Source organism: Saccoglossus kowalevskii, chromosome 7 (assembly GCF_978046115.1).
Source record: "Saccoglossus kowalevskii chromosome 7, keSacKowa6.1, whole genome shotgun sequence".
Taxonomy (NCBI): domain Eukaryota; kingdom Metazoa; phylum Hemichordata; class Enteropneusta; family Harrimaniidae; genus Saccoglossus; species Saccoglossus kowalevskii.
In genome coordinates, this window is record NC_140647.1 from 28,830,747 (window position 1) to 28,847,330 (window position 16,584).

At 35.8% G+C, this 16,584-nt stretch overlaps 1 protein-coding gene across 1 annotated transcript in view; it reads right to left on the reverse strand.

Moving 5' to 3' along the window:
* LOC144348134 (corticotropin-releasing hormone receptor 2-like) overlaps positions 1-16,584 on the reverse strand; it is a 45,976-nt gene that overhangs the window by 20,145 nt on the left and 9,247 nt on the right. The window contains exon 2 of the mRNA XM_078007633.2: positions 1,829-1,934. Within this exon, the coding sequence (XP_077863759.2) occupies positions 1,829-1,934 (106 nt within the window). The remainder of the gene's footprint in view (positions 1-1,828; positions 1,935-16,584) is intronic.

Below are 16,584 nucleotides of genomic sequence, written 5' to 3' on the forward strand. Positions count from 1 at the left end.
TACTGTATTTACTGATTAGATGGTGCATGCGTACTGTTTACTACCTAGGGGGGGGGGGCAATGCGATATTTCAGTTATCTGAACAACAGTTTAAAAATTTCTGTAAATAAAGCTTTCGACAGACCATGTTACTATATTACGATGGAAAACAGTAATGTGATGCGCAACAATTTACATAACCCAATATGGCATACATTAAACCGTTTACTACCGTTTTCTGTTCAGCCCGAGCTGAGAATCAATTAATTACCATGGCAATTTTCATCAAAATTATAATTGTCTTTTAATGCTGTCAGTGATGGAGCTGAAGGAAAAAAAAGCATGTATTCAACGGTAATTTGAACTTGATTGAGAAATGAATGACTAACCACGTTTAAATTGATTGGATTTTGAAGTAAAGATCAAGGTCATACGAAGGGTGTTCATTTGTTGTATTCCCTTTCCAAAGTTAGTACTATACGCTTGTTGCACGTGCGTGTTAGCTGCTGTCCGGTGTAATTTAAACTTACGGAGATATATACGTTAGAAAAGGCTTGAATTATTCGAAGATTTTTTCGAATATGCATCTATTTATTTATTTTCACTTTTGAATAGGCTAGACATACTAACTAGACATACAAATGAACTACTTCCGTAACATCGAAAGTGAAAACGTTTGTATTTATTACGACTGAATCGCGTGTCAAACATTATTAATATTCAACAATCTAAAGGAGTGTTTTTTTGCGAAACGATCTGTCGCTGATTCCCAGTAAAAAACAAAGTGTTCTTATATAGCTTTCCGTAGAGCCAGGCATCAAGTATAAAAACAAAATCAAGTCTATTGTAGCATACAAACATACAGTCATTGCGATACTAACTACACCACAAACAACAGCCTAGTCTAACGCTATTTGTATACACTTCGTGCAAACAGAAGTGAGAAGGTACAAAGTGTACAAAGTGTATGTATTAAGTAGACAGGTGTGAGAGCATTCGCAACCCTAAAATATTATTTTCATTTTTTATGTGCACAGTCTTTGTTTCACACAAAATAGTAATCGATCTGTTTATGTGGGAGTTATGACCACATTAATGTCAATGTCTGTAAAATTTGTACTGGGTTAATTCTCCCAGGAAAGTTCAGATCTTAGGGCTCTGCTTCGTTTCTGTGGAACATTCACATTATGTTGGAGTCCTGTTTATTCTCAAAAGGACGTTTGGGTAGTAGTGCGGTTTGTGCACCTCTAGCTATGCGTCAAAGGGGGTTAGCCACGTAATTAAGACTAAATTATTTAGCACTTTTGGCATCAACACAATAACAAACCTGGATAAAAACCAAAAACAAAACACACACTACATAGAGTAAACATTTTAAATCTATTGGACACGAATTCTCGAAATCATTTAAATTTTAAACCTCTTCACGAGCTTAATAACCAGTCCATTTTAAAACATAAACAATGTATACCATAGAGTTTTGATATTTACAAGCCAGTTTTTAATATCTTCTGCTTCTAGCAGAGTTTAACAATGTTAAAAATGTGTAGTCAACACTGTTTAATTATAAAAAAAAGCATAATTTAAGGACTCCGAATGCTAACATCTTGCGGGTATATTATCCATCAAAGAAAGCATTATTGAGCGTTGTAGTCAAAGTGTAATAATAAACAATACATACGTGCAAATCCGTTTTTCAAACCCATCAACTAGAGGAACTTCTGCAAATATGCTGATCGATTATGTATCCGTATCACGGAGAGGAAACGATCGACGGCGAATTCATTTTGCACGTTTTAGTCACATACAAAAAACAAAACAAAAACAAAAACAGCGATGATTCACGTACCTTTTAGGTCCAGAAAAGCTTCTTCCAGTTGAGTTTGGAGACACACCTCGACATTCGCGACTGACACACTTGAATTGAACGCAGTAAAGTTAGTTGTTGCCATGATCTGCAGAAGAAAACAACACCGTTAACTCGCAGTTTGTTTTTCCGCGCAGAGAAACATTACCACGACTCGCCACCCGAGCAAGTTTCGCCCGAAATCCCCGCAATATTTCACGAACAGAATGATGCTGGTAAGAATGAAAATAACACTTATTCCATTATAACAGATCGTTTCTTATTGGTTCAGGTAACGGAGGCGTGGTGTGAATTGCCACTGGGCGATGATATCCCACACAGATGAGCAGGCTACTTACAATCACTATTATAATAATTCGTACAAGAAAAAATCGAAATGAGTTTCAACAACAAATTAGGTAACTGCGTAGATGACACAAAATACACTATTATTTAATATTTTCAAGTATCGAAAGGAGTAGTTCATATTTGAATAAATGTCCACGACATTCTTTATAATAATAAGGATAAAAACGACCCTTCACTCTCATCCAACCTGAACATTGGCATATTTCTATACACGCGGAACACTCTATAAGTGCCCTCTGATATTTAATCAGACAGGCAAATGAACTGAAAAGCCGCTATATAGTTACTAAGCAACCAATCATTCACACCGAGCGTGGAATAAGGCGGTATAGAAACGGTAACAACACGTTCAATTGCGTGTTGAAAACTGAAAGATGCTAGGAGCCCCCATCAAGTCGTTAGCAAGCAATCTTCTTCATTTTTTTTGCGTCATGCCGTCATTTGAGAGAGCCAGTAAAAAAAGGCTTTTACACGCTTACAGTAAATTATACATTAACAGTAATATTTCCGAAAATAGGTTGTTATATCGCTTCAATGTGAATGTCAATTAGAAAAAAGTCTTGGGTATTAAAAACAAATTGAAAGATTGCACAGGTTTTAACTCTTACGCGCCATTTGAATATCCCACCGACACCGAAAATGTGCGTGCTTGTATAACACTACATAATGCTGAATTCCTAGCTTCAGGTATTTAACTCCTTTTGACAGATTGGCTTTCAAATATAATACATCGACTGTTTTGTTTTTAGAATTGCTAGATAAAGTTGTAATACTGATTATCATCGCGTTATGTTAGACAGGCGGTCGGCACAGTTACACACAGTCTGGGTATCGTATCGCAGCGTTAAAAATGTCAACAATCTGGTAATGGACAATAGCGTTTCGCAATAATTTCTGTCATGTTTCATCTCTAGGCACAAAGCGCGACGATACCGTTCATTTATAAGCAAAACAATTCTTCCTTCGCGTACTATCAGGAAGAAACTTACCGAATCACAATCATTACAACAGTAAAAAAAAATCCATCAACATGCTAAACACTTTACGATAGCAATATGAAAACCTTGTAGTATATTCTAGGCAATCAAATCCCAGACACTGCCGTTCACGTTTCGTTTCGACGCCAACACAGACTTACTCGACGTATTTCTCAAGGCTGTCACTCACCCGGTGTAAACAAATGGTTAACAACGAGCCATTTCACCCCGTTATGTTCACCAGCATTATATATTTGAATCTACATGTTATCTTCAAGAAGGCACCATGCGTGACCATTTTGTTGCGGAAGTTATCTCCGGGATACCAATGTTTATTTCGCAATAAAGTAATAGCAACTATCGTTTTCGAAGAAAGCAATTAAGATCTTGGGTAGCTATGAAACCGTAAATAGCAATGTCACCAGGCATTTACCGTCACCGCCACAATTGACGACTGACACGCTCTTCCTTGATGTTCCCAGACACGAGCAAGCCTCAATGCACAGACGCATAGTTATAGAGTCATTACGCCTTGTTGTTGAAAAATCACAACGTTGATAGGGTTACATAAGTTAAAAACCTTTCGTAGATTAACATTAAACGTTATGGCGACACGTACAATTTTCGCGGTGCTCGTTATAGTAGACACGTTACGTCACAGTTTGATAAATCATACGATTTAATCACGTAATAAATGCCACAATGTCGTTGCCACAGTAACACATCATTCAAACAAGAGCGCAATTAAAACTACAGCTTTGCAACTAGACAGGTTAACAAATAAATTGTAATGTATAAACTTTAAGTTTGATTGTTGACCGAGTTTCAAATTCCGATTATTAGAAATTCGCTGATTGCTGAATGTTGAATTGTGATTATAATTATGGCGTATTAACAAAATTATGAGTTCAGAGGCTTATACACTAAACAATACATTAACAAGATTCCATCCTAATCGGCATCATACGTTCTTATTAAAACAGTAAAGATTTACAATGGGCATGCGTAGAACCACTCTATGTGATGTTAAATTAATTATTTGGCTGTGACATTACGTAGTATGAGTACACACAACGAATAAAACACCGTAGCCTTTATTAAATATCCCGAATATTCGCATAGCTAAATATAGAATAAATGTATATATATATATATATATATATATATATATATATATATATATATATATATATATATATATATATATATATATATATATATATATATATATAAGGAAAGTGTACATCCGATGAGAAATGATTCCTGTGTATTGATTTGTTTATGAAATAGAGGTTCAAGATATCAGGAAAGTGCTATGTTACCATATATTCAGAACGTTGTTTTACGCAGATAACGGTAATTGACAGAATAACGCAAATTCCCCGTTTATTTTCCGATGCCGTTTGGGAGACTACTTCCCATCACCAAACTGCCACACAGTGTACCATTGAGCAAACACAATCACGTGCATGACTTTTATAAAATCTGGAAATGGATACGCACCGGGCCTTTGTTATCATCGTCTCTATGGCAACAATTAACTTCACAAACCGAAACACTGGTAATAATTTACCATTCAAACATCTATATTCGTACCAATAAAACACATTCAAAACATTAAAAGAAAACTCGATTGAATTAGTGTCGAATTTATGCCAATCAACTTCAGCCACATTATGAATGTTTCAATGCACCATTCAAAGTATTAAATACATTCCCTCATCACAGCCTCATTTGAACTTGCAGAAACATGGTATTCATGAATACTTCGTCGCCACAAATTGTTATCAATAACAAGACTATTGCTGTAAAGCAATTGTATTTTTTAGCGACTCTCCGATAGCGTACGTGACGTTAACACTTGATTGTTATTTTGACAATAACCGTTGTAGAAGTGTGCTGTTTGTTTTGTTGTGAGAGCAAAAACCAAACCCTGTCAGTCACGATTACCCTGTGGAATACAAAGCCTGACCGCACTGACGTTCTAATGAAAAAACAAATTCTTGGTGTTTTGATCAACCACAAAGACACACACATGTGCGTGTTTTTGTTTTGTGTATTTACTATCAATCGTCAACAACAAAACCTAGATAATGTACAACCTAGAAATAATACAGATAAACAAGATGACCGGGGTACGATGTGATGTACGTGTCTGTTGTGTTTACGGGACACACACTTGTATTCGCTAGAGGAAACACTAATGCGTGTGTTTAGTGATTGTTTTTGTATGTCTGAAACGTTGCTTGATGTTAAAGAAGGAGCACATTAAGAAAATGTGTAGAAAGATTAGTGCTAATCTTACAGTACATTGGCGCATAAGAAATCGTACCAATTCGTACCAGAATTACATTCCATTTTTTTTATTTTGAACCATCTGTACGTATTGTTGCTCAGTATGGTATTGACTTCAGCTACGCTAAAACTTTATAAGGCACAGAAATGTGCAGATTGTCAGATTCTTGAAGTTTCAGACAGACACCCATCTCTTCATTAGTTTCCAATAAATGATCTTGTCCATTTTCTAGTTTTTACTAGTCATTTAACGATTTATCGCCTCCATACATGAGAAAATGTTTACACTACTAGAGATAAACATCAGTTGCCAACAATATTTATACCACGGCAGGACCTGGGGCAAAAACAGCCTTTTTATTGATGGAGCACTTGTACAATTCAATGCAATCTTAGACAGTACTGCACGTATTACGTGTTCACAAAAACGTCAACTGTACCCTGATTCAAAAAGATGAATAATGAATAACGTGCGTCACAATTTATTCACCACAGTACTCAGAGATCTATGCAAACAAATCGCAAGACACTATCAGCACCAGATCGACCTGTATGAATCAGTATACTAACTGTACAGTATTGTATGATCCATAAGAAATATCAATTCTAATGTTGACAACACAATATCAAGTGTGATGTATTTGCTGAAATCAACGCACAAAAAGTGTTATGAATCTGACCAACGGCCGACTCGAATGTTCTTGTTATTATGATATCGACACTCAGCCAAGTTCCATTGGTTGCTTCGAATCCCGACGGGACAATGTCGCGATTAAATATTTGAGAAATTACATGTCACAAGCCAATGTATATGTCAACAACATTATCTGATAGTCATTCAGAGTAAAATGTGTGCCCAGTCAGAGCAAAACATTCAATGTGAAAACAGACCGCCAACGGCATTATCGACTACGCGCGCGCACGAATACAAATCTCACGGGACCGCTAAATCTCGGAGAATGCAAGTTTGCAAATGTAAAACACATAACTCACCAGTTTATAATAATTGTGTAAGCATTAAGAAAATACTGTTACATGCTCTTGTCGGTTCGTAAAATACAATAATCTTCGAAAGCAGTTGGATCTGTTCACGTTATAGGCTGACAATCCCCAAGCGCTTCAAATTTCTAGATCGCTTGAAGTATTTTAGGTATCTTCCATATATCACCTAAGTGTGAATTTGTTTTAAATTCGTAATTACGCGACTCACTAACACTCAAACTTATGTTTTACCCACTGCCCTCGATGAGTTCTCATATGTTACTGATGTATATGAGACACTATAAATACATTGATTGTTTCAAAATGAAACGGTGTACTATCTAAGTGCAAAACTAGTGTTATCATTGTAATACAACATAATCGTATTATTATTATACATACTGCAGACCTAGAAGACCATAACTGAGGACGACGTCGAAAATTAGAAAAACATTCTCTCCATGAAAGCCGTTTTCAAAAATGTCATCATGCAAAATGTAATCGTTCCTTATTTGGAAATCATATTTCCTAATAAGGAGGTCATATAAACCTAGTGCAATACAACAAAATTACGACACGCTGTAATTTATAGAGTTATGATGACAGATGTATAATAATACATAACATGAAAAAAATGCTGGGATCAGATTAACATTGTTATACTTGTTTAATACATCTAATACTGTAACAGTGTATATTTTTGCTTCCTTTTAAGTATGATGCATATTAACAGTGAAACTGAACATATGTTATTTAATATATTCACCGTAGTCACACATGTCTCTCGGAAAGTATATGCCGTCTTTATGCAAATTCGCGACACACATATACATATATTATAATGAATGTCAACTAATGTTTATGTTGTAAACCAACAAGACAGCGTGTCGGAAGGAGCGTGCATTATCCGCGATAGTGCACACGTAGATATTTGTTAAAACAACAACAAATGGCCGAACCCTACTAACACCATTAAATAATTCAAAATAATTCGCAGCAAAGTAATCGAACAACGAATGCAGTATTCATAAAAATCAGAGCTTGTCTTGAAAATTTTCAAACAGGTGAACGTCCGATAATTTTACTAACAGTAGAGCACTGGGCCATAAATACTCAGTTAACAGCGGTTTTCAAAAGCAAACATAATAAAACGATGGTAATCCTCTTTGATATAGTTTGATTCGGGATAAACAACGTAAGTACACTATAAAGGCAAATGACAATCAGTATAACACTTACTTCGTACTATAATGCATTCGGGCCATACAAGAAACATGAGTGCCTAATTTGACTTCACTTCATCACTATCTGTCTTCATTATTAGTGCTAGACTTGGAAGTCTCTTAAAATGAAAACATCGAAGAGGTTTAAAAAAGGCTATTCTCGAATAAATAGATTAAATCGATGTTTTCGTACATAGAACTTGAACGCCCGATAACATAGAGAATGTAAAAGCGATACAATGTGTTAACTACTATATGTGCAACACTAACAAATATTATTATGCCAAACAAAAGGAATATTGCCTTCTCAAGTTGCAAGTATCAACAGTAGTCTATATATCGTGAAGGAAAAAAAAAACACATCTTGAAACATCTATTAGTGAAGACAATATCGCTCGGGTTTGTTAAAAAACTACTCCGTAGGTCTAATGTCAGAGGATGTCAAGATGGGGGCAGCTAAGACTCGATGATGATTATATTTAATGATCTGCTTTGATGAACCATTACAATACAGTGTAGTAGTCGGGCATGTAACACGTTCGAATCACACAAAAACTAATGCATATTAACACACTCAGAGTTACTGGTACATAGATCCTACATGACAGTTTATTGTGCGCGTGATGATAATAAAAGAAACTTCTGCAAATACTATTAGCCAAATTTTCATTCATCGCGCCCATGTGAGATGACATTTATTCGAGCGCCACAAATGAGGTAAACATGTTTTTAATATATACGGGAGTGATATGCAGAACTGAGCGAGAAGACAGGAAAAAGGGATAGAATTTGTTTGAGTGCTTTCTTAGATATAATTACGCATTACGATGCAAGGCATAATATGTGTTGACTTATTGTGCAGTTTGACCACACGTACGTGCTTTTGCATATTCTCAATAACATGACTCCAAAAAAACAACAACAGCATGGGTTATTTAAGAACGTCACATATATCATTTGCTAGACGGTTAATGCACAGATTAGTCTATACTACTTTTTTAAATGTACTTTAATTCAAGTAAACACAAGATGGGTGCCTAATATTGCTGGATAATTACGCGTCGAACAAAAGTGGAATCACTGTCCAATCTGACTATGAATCTCTGTTTATTATATCAATGCTTATATATTCGACAGATTACGTAACACCCACTGTGGGCTTTCTATCCGCTCCTATATTAGATATAACTGTTCCTTTGCGCAAGGTATTATACTCGAATATGTCAGCATCTTATTTGAATTTTATACGATATACGATCTACCGCTTGAAAACGGCTATTTCTTGGAAACGTGTCAGATTTTGATGGTAGTAACACATATATTTAATATCATAGTACCTGGTTCCTATTCGGTTATGTAATGTTTGGGCTTTAAATACAAAAAAATACCGTTTTTTTTTTTAAATTCAACACTCAATTTTGGCGAACGAGGGTGGACAAAATGGATGATATGATGACGTACACGGGCATAAATAACAGGTGACTCTGAAAACCGCAAGTCTGCATCATACTTTTATCTACCTACATCCAAACGGCGGCGACAGTGGGTAGTGTGCGGCAGGATCGGCGACGGTGTGAGTGTGCGGCAGCAGCAGCGACGACTGTGATGGGAAGTGAAAGTGTTTTCTATGTTTCGAAAATACACGACTCGATTTTCCGACATTAGGTTTATGTAATTTTGCGCCAAGTGTATCATTCTGTTGAGTCATAAATATAACACATTCTTGAGGGAAGTGGTCGCATCGAATCATCGAATTAACTGACATGTTGTATTGTTCGTCTCGTTTGTCTGGGCTCTGAATGTGCAATATAATATGCACTGTTCCGAAACAAAAATTGCTTGAGATTACGGCGGCAATATCAATAACAATTACGTGTATCGAGTAAGCAATTGTGGTTCTAAATTTCCGGAGAAACCGTAGGAGCGCCGAGCAATCAAGTCCACCCTACGTTTCTGAAAATTATCATGTCGAAAAACAGAGTGGCTGCTGGCATACACAAATTATGCTACTATTACTCAATTACAATAAACATCACAAAACGATAATAACACATACAGACTTTCGTGATGGCAATTCCTCCAATTTGCAATTTGCAAAAAGATAATTTCTCCGATGTTAACCACGCCATGAATCTACATTTTAACAGTAATGTGGCGTCACCGTGACGGAAGACGTGGTATTAAAACCTTCCATCAGCTACGCGTACACTGTATTCACTATCGTAACTATCTGTCTATTTTGATATACTGTGATAGACGTATTTATTAAATAAACATAAAACCATACTCATGATTTCTGATCGGTTGATATTTTAGTTAGTACTGTCGTGACATCTAGCATATTTATTCCACCACCAATTACTCGTTAATTCGGGGTTAATGATTAACAGGTTCGACATGATTTAATATCGTCGACATTCTCTGAACAAATGCATACATAATGCATGTTTACAACAATATAAATATGCACATTTCATAAGCTCGTCCGATGAGACCTTTCACCAGACGTGTTCTCCATCGTGAGCTATTATAAGAGCAACAGCCCAAATTACGGAAACTAAATCATGTTTTTCGTGCAACTTACATAGTGCCCGAAAACCCAATCAGTTCTTTCTATCACGCTTGCGATATATATAGAGCAAAACATGCTTGGGGAAAAGGGTTGAATGCGAATATACACTATGGGACATGATTTTATTTGTTGGCGTCTAATTATAGACCATACGTGTTCTAATGTGAAACTAGAATATGCCACTAGTGGATCAATAATCTCATTGGGGATCTGCGTATGAAATATCCCCCGAGAACGGATGCTCAACTGCTGTAAACACGTGTAAAAAGGTCCTGCTGCAATCGCCTTGAGGTACTACGCACATTGCATGTTGTTGATGGTGTTGTTGATAGGAGGCCAATCAGGATTCATCGTCGTAGTTGCGCAGGAAGGAGAAGATAAAATCGGTTTGGTAGTCCCTGATTGGACTGCATCTTTGTCACGTGCGTAGCCGTTCATTGCAATTAAGTGATAACCCCCTGTACTTTTCCCATGTTTGGATTGTAATCTCGGACATATACATGGTGTGAATAAAATATATCGGCTTCGCAAGAGGCTTCTCGTTGAAGATTTTTTTTTTATCAACGAGAAGATGCCTTAGATTTTTGCATCGTGATCGTCACAAAATCTTACCAGATTGGTAACTGTACATTATACGACACAGACTCAGATTTATTTTTATCAAACGTTTTAGTGACTGCTTCAGTATATTCCTATAACGTCTCATAATATATATATATATAAAGACAGATTTTAATGGGAAATAATACCGGCCAAGTTGTAGTAGTTGAACAACTTGTAAAACCAAAGGTACGTTAAAATATCAAAACGAAAACAAACTATGCGATGTTCCGACCCGTATATCACAAGTTATGTTAACGCTCGATTTTATCCACCCAGATTTTGGCAAATAAACTTGAAAAATACCTTTAAAAAATATATTAATTATAAATTATAATCTTTATCACGAGTTCATTCGAACTGTTCGAATTTGTTCGGGTATACGATCAGATGGCAAAAGACACAAGAATAAACAACCATTTAAAAAAAATATTCCGTTTTAAAAATTATTATTATTTCTCATCATGAACAAAAAATATAAATATTAAACTAACGTGAGTACAGAGAAAAATGTACCCAAATCGACAGAATACATTTATTGTTCAAATACAATTTTCTCGATAGCATATGGTGAATGCGAAAGTATCATTAGTACCCAGTACAAACAACTGGCAAGAAAATGTTTACAAAATTAAATAACACAATTTTCCTGTATCATATACTGTGGTTCCATATGCCATCCAATTAGGATCAACATAATGGTACCTCTAACAGTCTATTCAATCACGAAGAAAATAATACCCCTATTTAAATTTCTAATTCAATAGCGTATCTATCGCCTAAAAAACCGCGTTTAAAATAATCTCAAACACGTTTTTTTTTTTCAAGGAGACAGTGCAGATTATATATCGAAATATAAATCGTATAATCACCAACGTGGATTACTTATTTTAACCGATGGTGTTTTTTTCGAATTCTCATTGCGCACGTTTCCTTCGCTAAACATGAATGGCTTGAGGTTCAGCCAGCGAGAGTGTACTGATAACCCTTTTACACAAGGGACCCACGCGGAGTCACACCATCTCATGTATGATTGACATGCGTGTATTTTAAACGCCACTTATGATATATGTCATCTGAAATTTATTTATATCACGGTGTACACACTGCTTCACGGAAGGCAGTCAGACGCACCGCTGTCTGATTCAACTAAACACGGTAATTTAGTATGCATTTAGCACACTTATATTCGCGACATAGTTATTTTTTGTGTCTGGATTACGTATATGATGATGTTCACATTCGATATAGGATCCAAACTAGTTTAAATAAATACGACTCCTCAACCTTAAATGTTGTCCCACGAAAGTGATATTTGTTCTTGTTTTGAACACTATATCTCTAAGAGGTTTTCTCGGCAGGTTTCGTAGACTTATTGTTCTTATTAAATCAGCATACCCAATGTACACCCAGTATGCAATAGCATTCCGGCTTTTAATCAATTAGCTCGTTTTCGCATTGATATTCTTTGAATTGTACCCCTACAGCGGTCAGAGAATTGAGTTTGTCGGTTATGTATACTCAATGGTAATTCAAAACCATTTCTGCCTCGATATCAGCACGTGAGAATTACAGGCTCAGGGGCAGAACGTATACTGACAATTCACTACCTTCTTCTAAACTATAAGAGGCAGTTATGAGATCCGATGCAATCGAAACTGTCGCGACGGCTCTGCTGTAAGTATAGGCTTGCTATACTTATATACAGCTTTATTAAACACCAATTAACGTGTTAACAAGTCGAATGAGTATCGAAAAATGTACCTCTGAAAAGCATCTATCAAAATAACAAAAATAAATAAAACTCAAGTTTTAGAATTGTTTAATTTCAGAAAACAAAAAACAAGCATTTAAAAGTGTATCGCACTGAATCTACCTCATATGAAGCGTTCGTCGACTATATGACGACCGGCAAGGTATTGCCACTTTGATCAAAGAAACACAATGACCTTCGACGAAACACTATTCAAACAGAATCACTTTCGTTGTTGTCAAGGGAATTGGGTTTTTTAACACTTCTCAGACTATAGTGTGATATCACAAACTCGAAAACAAACAAACTCGAGACATTGAACTAACATCCAATTGGAATATTCATAGTTTACACAACTGTATTATTCCCCGTCTTGTAAAATACAGCGATTGCAGTATACAAAACACATAGAGATACGCTGATTTATATATGACATACTACTATACAAGTACTGTAATTCAAAGGATAATACCCAATAAATATGTTTAAACATGTATTTAACATATATATCGGTTTTTGTGTCTGTCATACTGATTTGTTCAGGTTAAATGGACACACTGAAATAAAGCTAAGTTCAATATTAATGTGTCAGGTCAATTGAGTCGTATATGCAATCATTTGATTGATGATACATTCAAATGACAAATAATGCATTGCGACATGTGAATGTTATATATGTGTCAATTCAAATGAGAATCATTGAAAGCTACATCGTTGATATATGTCTATTTCGTTATAACGAGACATAAAATCGGGAGTTGATTTTGCAGACAACACGATATTAACATCTCCCATCACACAGAGTTGAATTGCATGCAAGCACACCACTTAATGATAACTGTTTTAGAGCTGCATTATCGAATAAGTACATATAAATCGTGATTTTTACATCTTTTCACTCGAGTAATTAGGTTGCTTACACACCATAGGTCAACAAACATAACATACCATGTCAGAGCGCTCGTACGGTAGATGTGTTGATTGAGTTTACTTTTTTTAAAAAGTCATATCGTGCGTGAAGGCGTTTATAACACCACGCATTAATCTAACATTGACACGTGTGAGCCCCATATTGAACGACTGGCATGTTCGGTGTGCTGAGATTTGTCCCTGATTCTAACGAGCAATCAGTCATCACCGGTGATTATTGCCGTTCATGCTTCAATAACAATCTGGGTGTCATTAGTATTGCTATTTAGACTGCTATCCATTTTCTTTACATACACTCCATTGCTAAAACAATCACTCAAAACAAAATGAAAAAAGAAGCCCCAGTGTTGTCAATATTACGGAAATGTCATCACAGACCTCATATCACTGAAACAAGATGAATGCTTCATGACGAAACATACACGGTTAACAATCTCGTCTTCTTAGCGTTAATTGTTGTGAACGAATTACTCACATTAACCTCGTGCAAAACACGACGACACAAAAAGTACCTACTCAAGCATTGCTCAACGAATACTGGCATTCGGTTATCCCGGTGAAATGAATATATAATTGGCAAATATTGGATATTACATAAATTAACCAGCTGTGACAATAATGAGCGGACGGCACTTCTTGGTTACGGAAGCAGAGATTTGGACAGGATAAATGCATACTTCTAAAATATACGAAAACATGCAATCATTAAAAAAAGAATGGATTTATTGCACTACTTAAGGCGGTCCGCGCACTATGAACTCTTTTTTTTTTTATAGAAAATAAACATTTCAATCATTAAATCGATTGATGAAACAACAACATGTTTCATCGGGTTTTAATATTCAAAATGACAGTGTTTGTAATCGGGAGCATTTAATGGTTTTCGTTTAACATTCATGATAGATAATCCCCCAATCAAATCAAATAAGCAATCCACGACGTATAATCAGTTATTCAATGATATGTATCTATGAAAAACATTGTAATTTATATGTTGGCTTAAACTGACGCCGTCAAGAATTATACATGCGCATGCGTATTTGTAGTTTCGAAATATAAATCACAATCACATGGGTCGTTGCTGTTATAATCAATGCCCCATTTCAGGGATATTAATGGCCATTTGATGAGTATAACTGTACGACGGATGTTTTTACAATTTCCAGAAACATGTTTCACAAATCACAAGAGATTTCTATCATCACGTATACACATGTGTTTGAAACATCTTGCATTATTTACCAAAAGAAAGGAACCATTTGTATGTGAGAAAGATGTTGCTGGATGTAACGTTAACAGCATACCGAAAGAACAACACAAATTAAAGCAGCTGACACGCACGATACAGTACAACACAACACAAGACAACACAAGACAACACAAGACAACACAACACAACACAATACATGGCAATTCAACACAAAATATAATATACTGATATCAAAGACAAATTAGAAAAGGTGTAAGATATTTCGAAACGAGTGAATACATCCTATGCTATATGTGACACCCCCTCCCCACATATCATGGTGTAGTATTAATAAATCTCTAGAGGATGTAAGGATTAACATTATATAGGGTTAATTAAATGACCTAACCGTGGCAAGGTTCACTCGAAACGATGACAACAACTAGTCAGAATGTTTGTCAATGTTACCAACGAGATGCTCATCGCCTCAAAGATCAATAGCTAGATTTTCAATGGGCGCTGTTACCTTCATTAATTAGAAATAGAACACATGCAAAATTAATGTATCAGAAAAGGCGTATATTTCTCTTTCCAAACAGGGCCTTAAAGTACAGTGTCCACTTGCAATTACCACACCTTCCCAGTAAATAGCAGCACACGCTTCACGTATAGAGAAAGGAATTCAGGTACCCCTTTCAATTGGGATGTGAACTAAAATAAGCGTTTTCATGTGAGTGTTCAGTTCTTGGCAATGAATAACTTGTCGTTGACAATCATTTAACATTATAGTCTCATACACACGCCACTCACACATCGGTGTTGATGAGCAAAAGTTATGACATGGAAATTTTTTCGCATCAGAATTTATTATGTAATCTCTGTCGACCATTATATTAGTACGTTCGGCATTCATAAAAACAATACCATAAACAAGATACCACAACGGGAAACCTATTTGCCTAGATTGACACAAGGTATGTATGAACACACAAACAGAATGCTTATGATACGCACAATTGATCCACACCACATCCAACCACAGAGACAATAGTTTATCATTCACATGTCAAGAGGAAATGAAATTGAGGTGTATATTGTCACTCGAATTCTTCTGTTGAGATATAAAACGTTGACAAATTAACCATGGAACTACAATCAGAAAAATCAATGAATGAGATGAATGGTTAATTCGGGCAGAGGAATTACCTACATATTGTTTTTTTAGTGTATTACGATCTACAGTGGCCATAACCAAAAACAACAGATTTAGCAAAATAAAACTATGACTACGAGGGAATGTAATGCTACGATTGCAAGCGAATGTTAGTGGTATTACCGCGAAAACGGTTCATCCTATTTGAAGTTGTATGGCTTGATAAAAAAGGTGGTGGTGTAAATTACAGATGAGCGAAAAATAGTGTTCAAAGTGCACAAGAACTTACTCGCACGTTTCTATCAAATTACGTGCAACAACACTTTACAAATTACAAAACCACGACTGAAATGCCACTACACGGGTACATCACATAGAAACCGTATGATAAAATTGCCTGCAGGGTACAAACGGCGCATTCATTACCTGGGAAAAGAACATCACAATTCTCTCCATACCCCCTGTTTTGCTGTGATTATTCGGAGATCTGGTGTCAAATTTCACATGTTTTTACTTTTATCTCTGTGTCCTTGTTAAGAATAAAGTACTTTTTATTGATCGCATTCGACTGTATCTAGGATATATTGTTAACAAAAATCCAAATGTTTTTAACAAGCATGCCTGTGGTGAAGCACAATAAAAATCAGCGGAGCAAGATTAACTTGAAGAACGTGTACGATGTTGTTTCCAAAACAAAAAAGTCTGGCACACATTCTC